This window comes from Cordyceps fumosorosea (assembly GCF_001636725.1).
Source record: "Cordyceps fumosorosea ARSEF 2679 chromosome Unknown scaffold_43, whole genome shotgun sequence".
NCBI classification, from domain to species: Eukaryota; Fungi; Ascomycota; class Sordariomycetes; order Hypocreales; family Cordycipitaceae; genus Cordyceps; species Cordyceps fumosorosea.
Window position 1 is genome coordinate 135,832 of NW_017387343.1, and position 14,316 is coordinate 150,147.

General features: G+C 57.4%; 4 protein-coding genes across 4 annotated transcripts in view; 1 reads left to right on the forward strand and 3 right to left on the reverse strand.

The window, feature by feature from the left end:
• ISF_09227 (Lipase, class 3) overlaps window positions 1–991 on the forward strand; it is a gene marked incomplete at both ends in the record, with an annotated part of 1,732 nt that extends 741 nt beyond the window's left edge. Inside the window, one exon of the mRNA XM_018852830.1 lies at window positions 53–991. Coding sequence (XP_018700038.1) covers window positions 53–991 — 939 coding nt within the window. The remainder of the gene's footprint in view (window positions 1–52) is intronic.
• An 838-nt stretch (window positions 992–1,829) lies between these two features.
• On the reverse strand, window positions 1,830–3,734 carry ISF_09228 (C6 zinc finger domain containing protein; the record flags this gene model as incomplete). The annotated part of the gene is made up of 1 exon (XM_018852831.1): window positions 1,830–3,734. The coding sequence occupies one exon, from the start codon at window positions 3,732–3,734 to the stop codon at window positions 1,830–1,832; it is 1,905 nt and encodes a 634-aa protein (XP_018700039.1).
• A 4,473-nt stretch (window positions 3,735–8,207) lies between these two features.
• ISF_09229 (ammonium transporter MEP2) lies at window positions 8,208–9,812 on the reverse strand (the record flags this gene model as incomplete). Its single annotated transcript, XM_018852832.1, has 4 exons — window positions 8,208–8,541; window positions 8,601–9,278; window positions 9,341–9,657; window positions 9,723–9,812. 4 exons carry the CDS (start codon window positions 9,810–9,812, stop codon window positions 8,208–8,210), a joined length of 1,419 nt encoding a protein of 472 aa, XP_018700040.1.
• A 1,128-nt stretch (window positions 9,813–10,940) lies between these two features.
• ISF_09230 (mitochondrial peptidyl-tRNA hydrolase) lies at window positions 10,941–11,543 on the reverse strand (the record flags this gene model as incomplete). The annotated part of the gene is made up of 1 exon (XM_018852833.1): window positions 10,941–11,543. One exon carries the CDS (start codon window positions 11,541–11,543, stop codon window positions 10,941–10,943), a length of 603 nt encoding a protein of 200 aa, XP_018700041.1.
• Window positions 11,544–14,316: the final 2,773 nt, after the last annotated feature.

A 14,316-nucleotide genomic window follows, 5' to 3' on the forward strand; every position in this document is an offset into this window, starting at 1 on the left:
CCCCTCCCCCTCCCCCATCTTCATCGACGCCGACTGGCGCTCCGGCACCAAGGCCATGGTCGTCGAGGCCGTGCCCGCCCCCGCCCCCGACCGTCGCCGCGGGGCCACGGTCATCGTCGTCGCCATCCGCGGCAGCACCGCCTCCTTCACCGACTGGGCCGTCAACCTCGCCTCCGCGCCCTCCTCCCCGGGTGGCCTCCTCGACGACGCGGGCAACCTGTGCCACGCGGGCTTCCTGTCCGTCGCGCGCGCCACCGTCCGCCCGCTCGCCGCGCGCCTGCGCCGCCTCCTGCCCCGCGGCGAGCGCGGCGAGCGCGGCGAGCGCGGCGAGGAGAGAGACACGAGCTTGTTGTTGACGGGACACTCGGCGGGGGGCGCGGTGGCGGCGCTGCTGCACGCGCACATGCACGCGGCGACGGCGAGGAGCGAGCTGGGCGCGCTGAGGGCGCGGTTTCGGCGTGTGCACTGCGTCACGTTTGGCGCGCCCCCGGTGAGTCTGCTGCCGCTGCGGACGAGGGAGAGGGGAAGGGGGTTGTTCCTGGCGTGTGTGAACGAGGGCGATCCGGTGGCGCGCGCGGACGCGGCGTATGTGAGGAGTCTGCTGGAGTTGCTGACGAGTCCGTCGCCGGGGGAGGAGGAGGAGGAGGAGGAGGAGGAGCTGCTGTACGGGAAGAGCGGCGGCGGAAGGCGGCGGGGACGGGAGGCGGCGCCGCGCTGGCCGGTGCCAATGTGCACGCTGAGCAACGCAGGGCGCGTGGTGGTGCTGCGCAGTGGTGGTGGTGGTGGTGGGAAGGGGGAGCGTTCGGTGGAGGAGAGGCTGGCCGAGGGCGTGTCTGCGGTGACGTGCGAGGAGGAGGCCCTACGAGGGGTTATATGGGGAGACCCGGTGGCGCACACGATGAGCCTGTACAAGGGCAGGATCGAGGCGCTGGCGATGGCGGCGGTTATGGGACAGACGCAAGGTCGGGGGGGTGAAGAGGCGGGGGGTTGAGGAAAGGTGGTGATGGGGGCTGTGTGGAGATGAGGGAGGCTGTGCGGGATGGATATACCAAAAGCTGCAGGGCAGCGAGAGAACGTGTGCGCGAATGGATGGGCAATGGCATGGATCGAGAGTTGCATGGTGAACGGAGAGGGATTGTGAGCCTGGAAAAGGAATGATTAACGGTGCATGATAATGACATGGATTGGGTGCGGAAAATGGGTAATGCAGCGAATTAATGATCCAGTTCGGATAAATGTGCGAAATGATCCAGTTTCAATAAAAGATCCAGTTCGAATCCAAGTGCGAAATAAAGATCCCGTTAATGAGACTGTTTTGATTTGGCAAACGTTACGAGACGATTACGGCCGGGTTGAACGTCGTCATCACCATGTGAACGAGAGAGGTGGAAAGAACAGCTTCACTTCTAACCACTATGCTAAGTTTTATCCCATACATCCAGGAACCGTTCCACCAAATTCGGACGATAAAACAAACGATACCAGGGTAAATACAAGACGAGAAAAGATACGTGTCAACTCGAGAAATCATTGTAGAAGAGAAAGACGAGTATACTAAATACGTCACATCTTGCAATAAATCAAACACGCTCCGCTGGGAAAATAAGAATCCAAAACGCCAATCCGTTGCAGTGCACCGAGCTCGCAAACCCAAAACGCCGGGGGTAGGCCTCTGTGGACAAAGGAGATGAAAAGAGGCCGTGTAAGCTCTTGCGGCGCAAGAGTGGTTCTCTACGACGAGACGAGAAAGAAAAGATGAGAATTTGTACACGCTCTGTGCTGGACGCACGCCCTAGAGCGTCAGTTCTTTATACGTCTGCCGGCCTTTGTTACCGCAGCGAGTTAAAGTCGAGCTCGCCGGGCGGCATCCCGTGATACTCGCCCCCCTGCATGAAGCTGCCCTGCCGCGGGATGACCATGCCGTTCATCGGCATGCCTTGCCGCATGTGCATGTGCTGCGCCGACGGTCCCACCGGGCTCACCATATCCTGCATGGAGTTGACCCCAAACGTGTTGAGCGCGAGGTTGTTGCCGTGGGTGTAGTCCATGCCGCCGGGCGACATCATGTCCGGCGACGCGACGAACGAGCTGCTCAGGTCGGAGCCCCCGGAGCCGGAGCCCGGCGTGGCGTGGCTAGCGTGCGAGTTGGACTCGGGCGTGCGACTACTGCTCATCTCCAGCGCGTACTTGCTCTCCACGTAGTCGCCGTCCATCATCTGCATCGGCGGCTGCGCCATGCCGGCGTTGCCGAAGCCGTCAAAGATGTCCACCGAGGCCATGGCGACGTTTTCGGGGGCGTTGGCCAGCATCGGGTTGACGGTGCGCGGCAGGACATCGGTGACCTTGCTCAGGAGCAGCGGAAGGAAGCGGTGCTCGCCGGAGCGCGCGAGGGCAACCGAGGTCAGGATCTGGTTGAGGCACTCGCGGGGTCCGATAGCGAACGGGTCGCGCGAGGCGGGCTGCATGGCCAGGTGCTCGGTGAGAGAAAAGGTGATCTCGATAAGCTTCTCGATGAGACCGGTGTTGACAATGTCCATGCCCTGGTTGGGGAAGGACGAGGCCAGGTTCAGCAGCAGCTCGCGGGCCATGTCGCCGTTGTAGAAGGAGTTGTCGTCGGTGCTGCCGTTGCGGCCGTTGGTGAGCTGCCAGACGGTGTTCTTGAGCCACTGCTGGTTGGCGCGGAGGTCGGCAAAGTTGGGTTCCCGGCAGGCGTAGTTTTGGGCGAGGTCGTTTTGCTGCTTCTGCAGGCCGCTGATGTACGGGGCGGCGAGCTGGCCGCGCGTCTTGTTCCAGACGGTGATGAAGGAGTCGTCAAAGGGGTGGTGGAGGTTGACGAGCATGATGAAGCCGTGGAGCTGGTGCGCCAGCGGGTCAGACGGGTCGTCGGCGAGCGTGGGCAGGTTGATGGTGGGCTTGAGGGTGAGGGGACGGCCGCGGGTGAGGGCGTAGGCACGCTCGACCGAGTAGAGCAGCCAGTAGAGGCGGCGGCGGCGAGCAGCCTCGACGGGGTCGAGCTGCAGGTAGTGCTCCTCCTTGTCCATGCCGATCATAGCAATCATGGTGGTGGCCTCACGGAGGTAGTACCAGGCCTTGTCGTGCAACTCCTGGGCGTAGTAGCAGGCGAAGAGGAAGTAGTTTGTGGCGAGGGCGTTGTGGGTGACGGAGTCGAGGTACTCGTAGCCCTTGCGGACCCTGAGGGCTTCTTCGAGCAGGAGCTGGGAGGAGATGATGTTGGCACCCGGGACCATGTCGAGGTTGTAGGGGTCGCCGGGGGGCATGGACATGCCAGGCTGGAGCATGACCAAGGCACACATGGAGGTGACTAGGCAGTAGGCATCACGGTTCTGCTCCATGTAGAGGAGCTGCTGGTCGACTTGGCGACGGTCGAGGATGGGGGCCTGGGCATACATGTTGTCGAAGAAGAACGAGGCACAATCCTTGACAAGGTCCGAGGTGACCATTCCGGGGGTCGGGGCGAGCAGGTTGCTGGGCGGGGGGCAGGCGATGCCGTTGATGCGATTTTGGACCTTGGCGGAGAGTGAGGTGAGGCGTTGGGTCTCGCGAAGTTCGGAGATGACCTTTGCACGGGAGCCCTTGGGGCCCTTCTTCTGGGGGATGGCGTTGTATGTGCAGGAGAGCTGGGCGGAGGAGCAGTTGCGGCAGGGGTTGATGCCATCACATTTGACCTTGCGACGATGGCAAGCATCGCAGGCTCTCTTTACGGCCTGAGACATGATGGTCGGCGGAGGGGTGTTGATGAGGGCGATGGCAGGCGGTGGTGGTGATGAGTGACTCGAGTCGTTGGTGGTGAAGGGTTTTTCGATGGGCGTCTCGGGCGCCGCAGGCCAGGCCACGTTTGGGGGGCTTGGGTGAGGCAGCGGACGAGGCAAGGATTCGGCTCGTATCGATGGAGAATTGGACGACAAGAGATGCCCACTGGGAGAGTTGGGCAATTACTTGGTCGATAGATAAGGAATCGCAGAGGCGTGATCCGGGGTTGCGGGGATGAAGAAGACGGGGAGTTGTTGGTGGCCGGAGGCTGGAGGTAGCGTGGTGGGAAGAAGATTCGAGTGTGGGTGGTTTGCAGCTTTTATTCGGGCCTTTGCAGCGGGCCAAAACGCGGGGACGACTGGGGTGCAGTGCAGCGCAGAAGGAGAGGTGAGTGGTGAGGTGAAGTGAAGCGTTGAGGCAGCTGTGTTAGTTAATAGAGACGAAGTAATAATAGGGTGCAGTAATAGGTAATTTGGGAGGTCATAAGAGAAGCGAGATGTAAGGGAGGAGAATAGTTTTTGATCGTTGTTGCATGAAAAGTGTCCATGTGGTGACAAAACGAAGGACTAGAAAAGACTGGGTTGATGACTCTGAGCGGCAGGGGATGCGTGCCTTATGCTACAATACGGGGTAGGCAATGGGTAGGTAAAAACTGGCCAGACCAGTTGCTGGTGAAAAGTCGGCAGCGGCGAGCAGAGCTGGCTGGCTACAGGTAATTCGCTGCAGCGGGAAGCCATGGACTGATGGCGGAAGGCTTTTCAGTTAGGCTCAGGCGATCCCCCCTTGTTCGGAGTCGCCTACGTACAGAGGTGGGCAGACAGTGGCTTGTGTGTCGCAAAGTGGCAACGACGAAGGGCGACACACGAGACAGCCAGGAATGGGGAGGCATAAAAAGACCGCTTGCTTCTTCAATGGGAGGAGGACAGGGAACCATGAAAATCAAATAAAAAAAAACGATGAAGAAAAGAAGTGGGCTCGTGCAGCGTCAGCAGGGTCAAATTGGGAAAAAAGGGCAAGAATGGAGTTTAGCTTATATTCTGGGGCTGGTGTCTGCTAATGGAGTCGGGCAGGCTGGCTACTCGCTTCACGACTGGTTACCTGACTAAACGAGGCGTAGTTGGGGCCCACTGGAGGCGTGGCAGAGCAACGTGAGTGGACGCCACGTTAGCCGCGCTGAATTTGAATTTAGAAAAAAAGAATAAAAAAAGAAGGTCTAAAATGGTCCGAGGCGGAGGCAGAAAATGTTGGCTCGCCCAAACTGGCAAAGCGTCCCCCCCGTTGGACTTGGCGACACGGTGCATCACGGGGCAGTGCATACTGTGGATTTACACTAGAAAGGGGTGGTGCTGCACAGTGTCGTCTGCTTGCCGTTGCACGCGACCTTCCGACCGCTGCGAGTTGACGTTGGTGGCTGTAAAGCTAATTAATTGCTGGGCTTGCTTTGCTTTCACTTGGTGCTGCTCACTCGCCTTTCTTGGCCAAAGTCGCCGACTCTTGGACGCCTTGTTCTCATGCCCTCGCTAACAATCCCATCATCATTAATAACAATTTCAGTCCCAGCTAATAGATGCCAGCTCAAGAATGCTGCCCTCATTTTCACGCAGTCCACTCTCCCCAGCGCCTCCTCCACAGCCAAGTCCACCTCCGCAGCCAAATCATGCCATCTTGCCCGCAAATCCCTTCTCTCCCCGACAGCCACAATCTGCAGCTTGCCGACAAGTTCGCATCACCTCATCGTCTTCTCATCACTCTGCTCGTTGTCCTCGTCCTCGTCCAGCAACAGCAACAGCAACATCAGCATCAATTTATTACCCTCCCATCCTGCATCCCGCTGCAACGTCACCTCGACTGCAAGTGCTGACCGCCAAGCCAACCAGTGCCTTCCTTCACTCACTCACTCACCTCACCACCAATACAAATACGAAAAGCGCAAGCACAGGGCTAACCAGTAGAACCAGCCCGGGCATGCTGCACCGACGCTACTATTTTGACTACTTGATAGTTCCCTGACCACCCATCATGCCAACATCCATCCCGAATCCCATCCTGCTGGCATCTTTTGCTCAATCCCTTGACCATTGCGCGATCGGGATGCTCGATGCGCTCCGGTTATTAGCACCCGGCACAGGCCAACACCACTGTAAGCTGGCCCGAGCCCACTGTAGTCCCAGCAAGACCGTCCATCCACGTCACTTGCAACATCATTACCCTCACCAGATTAAAATCTGAGCAACTAACGGGATGACTTTTTTTTTCAAGTCGTCTTCTAATCCCCCCCTTCGTTTGTACTTGTGCTCAACTCCATTACGTTGCCATAATTACATCCTCCCCATCCTCAACCAACCTACCCGGAACCCGGACGCAACAAAGGAATCTCCTTGGATCCATGAAAGCCCGCAGCAAAATGTAGTGCGAATCATCAACGTGCATTTCCACAAACCAACCTATCGTTATTACGCCCAGCTGAACCTCGCGTGACCTTTTTCTTCACTCGCCGAGTTACAATGGTTGCTGGCCTCGTTGAAACCCGCCTGCATTCCATTTCTCGCCAAGCCGGGCGTCGGCGGACGCAGTAGATCCTGACAACCTCCGGTGCAGTGGCTGCGGGGGGTAACTTGCAATGACTTGAGACTGCAAAAGAAACCTCCTTTCGCCTTGTCTCGGTCTACTGTTGTAACCTCGCGCACTTGCCCTACAGGGCTCCCTCGATCGACGCACCAATAGACCGTCTCCGAGCAGTTGGATGCCGTCCGCAACATGACAATGTGACAACATTTTACGGTCAACTGACCCGCTCGACGACCTGCCCCTCTGGTGCTTGGATCTGCATATACATAGCAAACTCGGCATCAGCTTCTGAATGCTTTACTGTCCAACTCCGTTATATCTCGTAATTTTTGTGATGCGGCGGATATAATGCGTCCAAGCTGTGTTTCCACGCAACGCTGAATTTCCACGCAACGCTTTGTTTGCCAAGGTTATGCGCTGCAGTCTAATATCCGTAGGGCTCACCCAGTCTAGCCCTGACATCATCCCCAAATCTCCTACTGCGACCATCCTCGTTTATCAACCCGTCCACCATCTCGCCCGCTGATCCTGTAAAAGGCAAACTTCATCCCGACTTAATTTCCTCATGCACGTGCTTCTCCTCGCTTGCACGTGTAGATGCCCCGCGGCCTCGTTCCCCGTCATCACTGCCTGCCCGGCTCACCTGCTTGCGCCAACGTCCTCGTTCGCCAGTGTCTCGGAATATTTGCTCCTCTGATGCCGCCGAGGCCTTGCTGCAGGAATCCGAGTCTTGCGCTTGATCCGGTCATTGGCCGTGATGTCCCGTGAGCTGCTGCCTACCGTTCTGAGACATTAGACAATAGCGCCTGGCGGCCGGCCGCGGGCAACCGGGCTTTCGCGCTCAGATTCGTAGAATCCCTCCCGATGTGGTGCCTCGTCCGGCGGCGCGGGTCTTGACTACCAATACGTCTTCTTGAGGACGCTCTTACCATCCCTCACCACAACACCACACCAGAGTTTGTCAGACGTGACCTCTGCTCGCGGCCCAGATTCCGCAGTCACCGACTAACTACTTGGTCGCACTATGCCCTGTCATGTTTGCATATCCGGGCCCGAGCAAGATTCCCGGATTACCGTTCCTTGCAGTTATCGGCTCCAACTACCCTGTATCGCCGTCGTGGTGAAGGGTGGCTCTTGAACCAAACATGAACGTTAATAAAAAGGTTTATTAAGTAATTTATGGTCTTAACAACTCTTCTCAGAATCGTCGGACAGTTTCCGTTGCAGGATAGACAAACTCTACGGTTACGTGCATCTCTTGCGCGTTCTAGCACAATACACCAGTGATTGCGTCGCAGGAGACCTGACAGGAATCAAGGCAACTATTTTCTCGAAACCGCACGTTTGATTTTTCAACCACATAAAAAGTACTACAGGAGATATTGTACTAGACTGAACGAATCCTGATTTGTCTCCTGTTGCCTGAATTCGGAGAGGCACGCACCTCGGGTGGTACGACGGTGCAACTCCAACAGGGGACATCACGGCAAAGGTGAATAAACACTTGACCCGATCGTCTGGAATAAGCTCCTAGACTCACTTATGGGGATACAAAGAACCGCATTGCTTCAATTTTGTCTTGTGCTCGGCTCCTACTCGATCCAAATACTGTCCTCGGCCAAGCTTATACTTGTGCCGCCCTTATGACAACCGAACGGGTATTGGCAAGTGACCGCTGATCTCTTGAACTGGTCTTGATGCTGTAGAATTGGTGCAGCTAGCTTCTTTAATATAGAAGGGACACAGTGAGGTGAATGCACGCGAATAACAGATAGTTCTACACGAATGTACAAAGGCCAAGTCAAACTGGTATCTCTTATTAATATATTTCCACGCCGATCAAAACAAATCAAACCCCCAACACGAGCTTAAACCGCCGTCGCCACCTTTTCCGTGCTGCTCGACGCGGAGACGTCCGTCGTCGCTAGCCCCATGTCGTTGAAGTTGCGCTTGAGCTCGACGTAGTCGTACGCGAACTCGCCCAGCTGGGCGTCGTCGATGCCGACGTCCTCGTCGGTCGCGCTGACGCGCAGTGACAGGCCGGGCACCAGGTTCATCAGGAAGAGGATGATGCACGACAGGCCAAAGGACCAGCCAAAGGCGGCGCAGGTGCCGGCCAGCTGGCGGCCGACCTGGACCCAGTTGCCCTCGATCCAGCCGATGGGCGCGTGCTCGGTGCCGTCGAGGTTGGCAATGTAAGATCTAAAAGCGAAATGTGTCAGTTGCAAGGAAACGAGAGCAGGGAGAGAAAAGAGACTCACGCTCCGAAGACGCCGGTGAGGATGTTGCCAACTATGCCGCCGATGCCGTGGACGGCAAAGATGTCGAGGGCGTCGTCGACGCCGATGAGGAACTTGAGCTTGGTGGCAAAGTTGCAGCAGACGGCGCCGACGGCGCCGATGACGACGGCGGCCCAGCTGGGGACGAACCCCGCGGCGGGGGTGATGGCGACGAGTCCGGTGATGGCGCCGGAGCAGAAGCCGATGGTGCTCCACTTGCGCTCGAGGCGGTAGTCGAGGAGGACCCAGACGACGCCGGCAACGGAGGCGGCGAGGTGGGTGACGTAGCAGGCCATGATGGCGCGCAGGTTCATGGCGAGCGCGGAGCCGCCGTTGAACCCGAACCAGCCGACCCAGAGGAAGACGGTGCCGAGGAGCACGTTGGTGACGGAGTGCGGGCGGTACGGCAGGCCGTGGGTGGTGCTGTAGCCGGCGCGCTTGCCGAGCATCAGGCTGTAGGCGAGCGCGCACGCGCCCGAGGCGACGTGCACGGGGCCGCCGCCGGCGAAGTCGTACGAGGGGAGGGTGGCGAGCCAGCCGTTGGCGTTCCACGTCCAGTACGCGATCGGGTCGTAGACGACCGTCGACCAGATGAACATGAAGACGACGGCGGGGAGCATGCGGCCGCGGTCAGCGACGGCGCCGATGGCCAGGGCGGGACTATCACGACCGGTGGTAAGCTTTCGGGGTGATCAATGAACGATGACGGGGAGAGAACGCACGTGATGGCGGCAAACATGCCCTGGTAGAGGCAGAAGAGAATGTCGGGCGTGGCGCTGCTGCCGTTGGGCTGCGCGAGCGTCTTCATCAGGCCGAACTGGGACAGGTCGCCGAGGAAGGCGTTGCCGGTGCGCGAAAAGGTGAGCGAGTAGCCCCAGAAGAACCACTGGAAGCCGATGACGGCGACGGACAGCATCGAGAGGAGGACCAGCTGCAGGGCCGACTTGCGGCGGGCGAGGCCGCTGTAGAAGAAGCCGACACCGGGGATCATGAGCAGCACGAGAACCGAGGAGAGGGCGATGAAGGTCATGTGGCCGGTCTTGGTGCCCAGATGTGAGCAAGGGGTGAAAGGGGAGGTCGTTGAAGAGAAAGGGGGAGACGTACATCGTAGAAGACGTTAAGATCTTGGACATGGCTGGAGTAGCCCTCGTCGGCGGTGCCGGTCGTGCCGTTGTACGTGACAGTCGAGGACATGATGGCAAGGTGCAGGCAGGTCTGCTACGCGCTTCACTTAGGATGGTCTTTGGGATGAAACTGGCAAGGCAAGGAGGTGCGCCGGGGGGGAGCGGCGATAGATATATTATTTGGCTCGGGTAGAATTCTGGGGTGCAGCGCAGTATAAGATGAACAAGCGTAATCTCAGGTGCCGAATCATGCCCGCTCCCGGAGGGTAAGCAATCACAAGCCCAACGTGGGCTATTGAGTCTGGCCATGGGAATCGATAACGACAAGTTGCAACCCGCGATAAGCAGCTGAGCGGATGAGGCGCACAGGGTGCCCAGATAACAGACAGCCTGGGGTGAATGCGAAAGGCATGGCGCTCAGCTTCTTATCAGAAAGCTTGTTGGTTGCCGGGAGGTATCGGGATATTGACAATTAAGTAGCTGCCAAGCGCCGGCGCGGCTTGGCCACTGGACCGTAAGCTGCTTCATTGCACATGGCATCGAGATGGAATTGTGTATACGGATAGACATGCCGCTTGCAATAACAAGAAGTTGCAAAGTGGTTTGCACTGTGGACTGGCTGGGTAACATCGTCTATGGATGCGCAATAGATGCGCAGCGATGAGGCTTCGAACCTCAGCTGCGACAATGCAACGGCCCGTGCTCTGGACAGCCTCATCCCTCAGGGATTCGCGCAAAGCTTATCTGAGCCTTGACAAAGGGAACAAGAGGAGAGACATGTCGACAAGCCACTGATAAAGATAGATAGACTGGTCATGATGGGGGTGGAGCTTATCTCTTGGCTTGCCCCAGACGAGTTACCAGAGGAAGCCTTGTCGGTTGGTGCCAACGCCACCAAACCACCAAAACGCCACCAGCAAGATAACGGAGTCATGCCATCCATTGGCCGTTTTCCTGGACGCTTTTGATCAAGTGAGTTTGCTGAAAAGGGAGAAGTCGTAATAATTGTACAGAAAGGGGGAAAGTCCCTCATGTGCTTTGCTGGTGGCCGATGTCGCCCGGAACCCGATGCCGTGGTAATGAGCTTTCCTTCATTGAGCCGAATTGGCCGTATTTTCCCCGTCATTGATATGCCTCGCTCATGATATGCTGAGCCATCATTCGACCCCGTTGTCGTCGTCTGTTGTCGCCGTCGTCGCTACCCCTCCACTTGGCCTTTCCACTCCGCCTCGAGCTCCTCCAGTAACGTCTTGACCTCCCACGGCACCTCCTCCTCCAGGACCCTCTGCTTGGCGGCCGGGATCGGGTCCAGCACGTACCTGGCCACCGTCGCCGGGTCGCGCGCCTGCGGCCGATCGATGCCCACCGCGATGCGCACCAGCGGCGACCGCGGGTACCTGTCCTCCCTCAGGGCCTGCTTGACGCTCTTGATGCCGTTGTGGCCGCGCGGGCTGCGGTCCCACGGCACCAGCGCCGCCCGGCCCAGCGCCTTCTCCAGCTCGTCGTGCAGCACCACGAGGCTCAGCGAGGCCGCGTCGTGCAGCTTGAGCATCTCCTGCCACGCCCTGGCGACGAAGGGCCCGCTGACGTTCATGAGCGTGGGCGACTGCACCAGCGTGTACTTGGGGCCCGGAGAGACGAGGCACGAGAGCTTGCCGAGCTTGCCGCTGCGGAGGCCGGGCTGGCGCAGGGGCTTGGCGAGCCCGCGGAGGGCAAAGTGGCCGGCCGAGTGCAGGCTGGAGTACTCAGGTAGGGGGTTGCCGAGGCTGACGATGAGGAACTTGGGGTTGAATTTTGACATGGTGGGTGGTCGAACTGCCAAAATGTCAAACGATATGCTTTTCCGTTCCCCGGGGTCGCATCCCCTTGGAGGACGAGGGTGGATGAAGTTGTCTCAAATCTGGGCGGCTGTGTAGTGGGAGCTTCGATTTGGGAGCTTCGATTTTAAAGGGGCCGCCCCCAGTTGCGAGCCACGGCGGCTGGCGATCCCGTCTGTCGGCTTCCCAGACCAATTGACACTAAAGCGTAAAGTTCGTTAATTTTGACGGCATTGATTTTCGGGTGCCGCATCAGTTGTATTAGAATCGTCAAGTCGTGTTCTCTGCCAAAGCGCGAAAATGGCGTGGAGTCACGTGCAGCACTGTGGCCAGCAGTTAAAATGAGTTGGTTTACCAGCGCCGCAGCAGATTCCACTTCATTCTTCAACGCAACAGCGGGCGAGCCCTCAGGAATAGCGGCCTTAACAAGGGGGAAACGTCTAGAAAGAGGGGCTGTCGGGTTGTCGGGTTGTCGGGCCGGTGCTCTGTTTACAGTACAAGAGCACACGCGGGCCAGGCGGGTTACTTGGGGAAACCCAAGGCGCCGATATAACGGCTAGGCACTGTAATAAACGGCGCGAGACAGCCAATGTAGCCGACTGGTGTGCAAGAATAGGCAGCAGCCCTTTCTTTAAAAAAAAATCTTCTTCTGCTGAGAACAAAAATCTTCAATTCGGCCAATAAATGCCGACCGACCTGCAGCCATGATCCTTCGCCAGCAGTGCGCTGCTAGGCAACCGCTTTGCGCCTGCGCAGTCATGACCTTTGATAAAACCACAAAAGAGCCATCCCAAGCTGCCAAAATGGTCAGTTCGCCATCAGTTCAACGCACGTCACCCTCTAGTTTCTACTCGAACCCACGATGAGGCAAGAACAAGATAAAGCCGGCTCCGCGACCACCGCCGAGGGCACAACTGTCTCGAACAAGCCCGACGCCCAACAGCAGCCAACAACGGTAACGGATCCGAGCGCCACGCCAGAGGAAGAGCCTGCATCGAACCTGACGCTTCACGGAGCGCAGCTTTGGCTGGTCCTCGCCGTTCTGTACCTGAGCGTCCATCTCCTTGCATTGGAGCTCACCATGCTGTCGACCGTGGTCCCTACACTGACGGACGAGTTTGGTACCGTGGCCGACATCTCCTGGTACGAGTCGGCATACGTTCTTCCACTGTAGGTCACCAATGTTCTGGTGTGCGGAAGTAGGCGCCGAATACCTTGCTAATTTGCTTCTCTTTCTTTGAAAGGTGTATTTTGACGGCGGTGGTGGGCAAGCTGTACGATCAGTTCCGTATCAAGCATGTCTATCTTAGCTTTATGATTGTTTTTGAGATTGGGCTCGTCGTGTGCGCCGTTGCCAAGTCGAGTCACATTTTTATGCTCGGACGCGTGATCAATGGTCTTGGTGCGTCTAGTCAGCTCAACGGCTGCATGCTCATCTTAAGCTGTGTGTGCGATCCGAACATTCGGCCACTCTCGACATCGCTCGCCGTGTCGATGATATCCGTGGGATATGACGGGGCCGATTATTGCCGGAGTCGTTACAGCGCGTATTGGTTGGCGTTGGTGTGAGTGCCGCTGCTTTTATTTTGCCCCCTCTTTCTTTTTGTCCCCCCTTTCTTTCGCTGGCTATTATTCGTCGCTCCGTTATAAACTCAACGCATTGCATTAGGCTTATGGATACTCCTCCCATTCGGAGGCGCCGTCAATATGACTATTGCTGTTATGAAAAAAGGCCCAGACCCAACACCAGCAACAAGACCGCCCATGATGGCCCAAGGAGGAATATAGCATAGCTTGCGTACTAGAGACTTAGCAGAACAGAGCGAGAAGGGCTCATTTGTCAAAGGCCTCGAGAGATTGCCGCGCACGCTCGATCCGATCGGCTTTTTTCTGTTCGGCGGCGGTGTTGCCATGGTATTGCTGGCTTTGACATGGGGTGGAAACCAAGCTTCTTGGTCTTCTGCCATGATAATATGCTTGCTTTGCGGCGGCTTGGCCGAGATAGTTGCGTTTTGCTTGTGGGCGTGGTTCAAAGGCGACGATGCCTTGATCCCACCTTCAAGCTTGATGCGACGCTCAGTCTATACCGGCAGCATCGTCATTTTTCTGCAAGGCGGAGCTTCGCAGGCGGTTCCCTTTTTCTTGCCCCCCTGGTTTCAGGCGATCAAAGGCGACAGCGCCAGCCAAAGCGCCGTAGACTTGCTGCCCTAAGTGGCCACCGTGGTGGTTGGTTTGGTACTATTTGGGTCTCTAGTACGCAAGCTATGCTATATTCCTCCTTGGGCCATCATGGGCAGTCTTGTTGCTGGTGTTGGGTCTGGCCTTTGCACGACGCTTGCTCCTGATAGTTCGGTCAGCAAATGGGTAGGTTTTCAGATCCTCACCAGTATTGGTCGCGGCATGGCCCTTCAAGTGGTAGGTTCAACCTGTAACGGGTTGCTTACATTGTTTGTAGAACGATACAAGGTGCGATACAAGGTGCTAATACAGTGCGTCCGTTCGCTCTAGCCTGTTACCGCTGTCCAGGAGCTTGTCCCTTTGAAGCATCACGCAGTCTCGCTTTCAGTTTTGAGTCTCTTTCTGCAACTTAGCCTTGCTATTTCTGTGTCAGCTTGCCAAACCATTTTCAATAATCGACTTCCCTTGCTTCTTCGTCTTTATGCTCCTGAGGTGAACGCTACGATGATCGTGGAGGCTGGCGCAACTAACGCGCGCTGTAACGGGCAAGCCGCTTGAGCGGCGGCTGTGCCGCCGAGC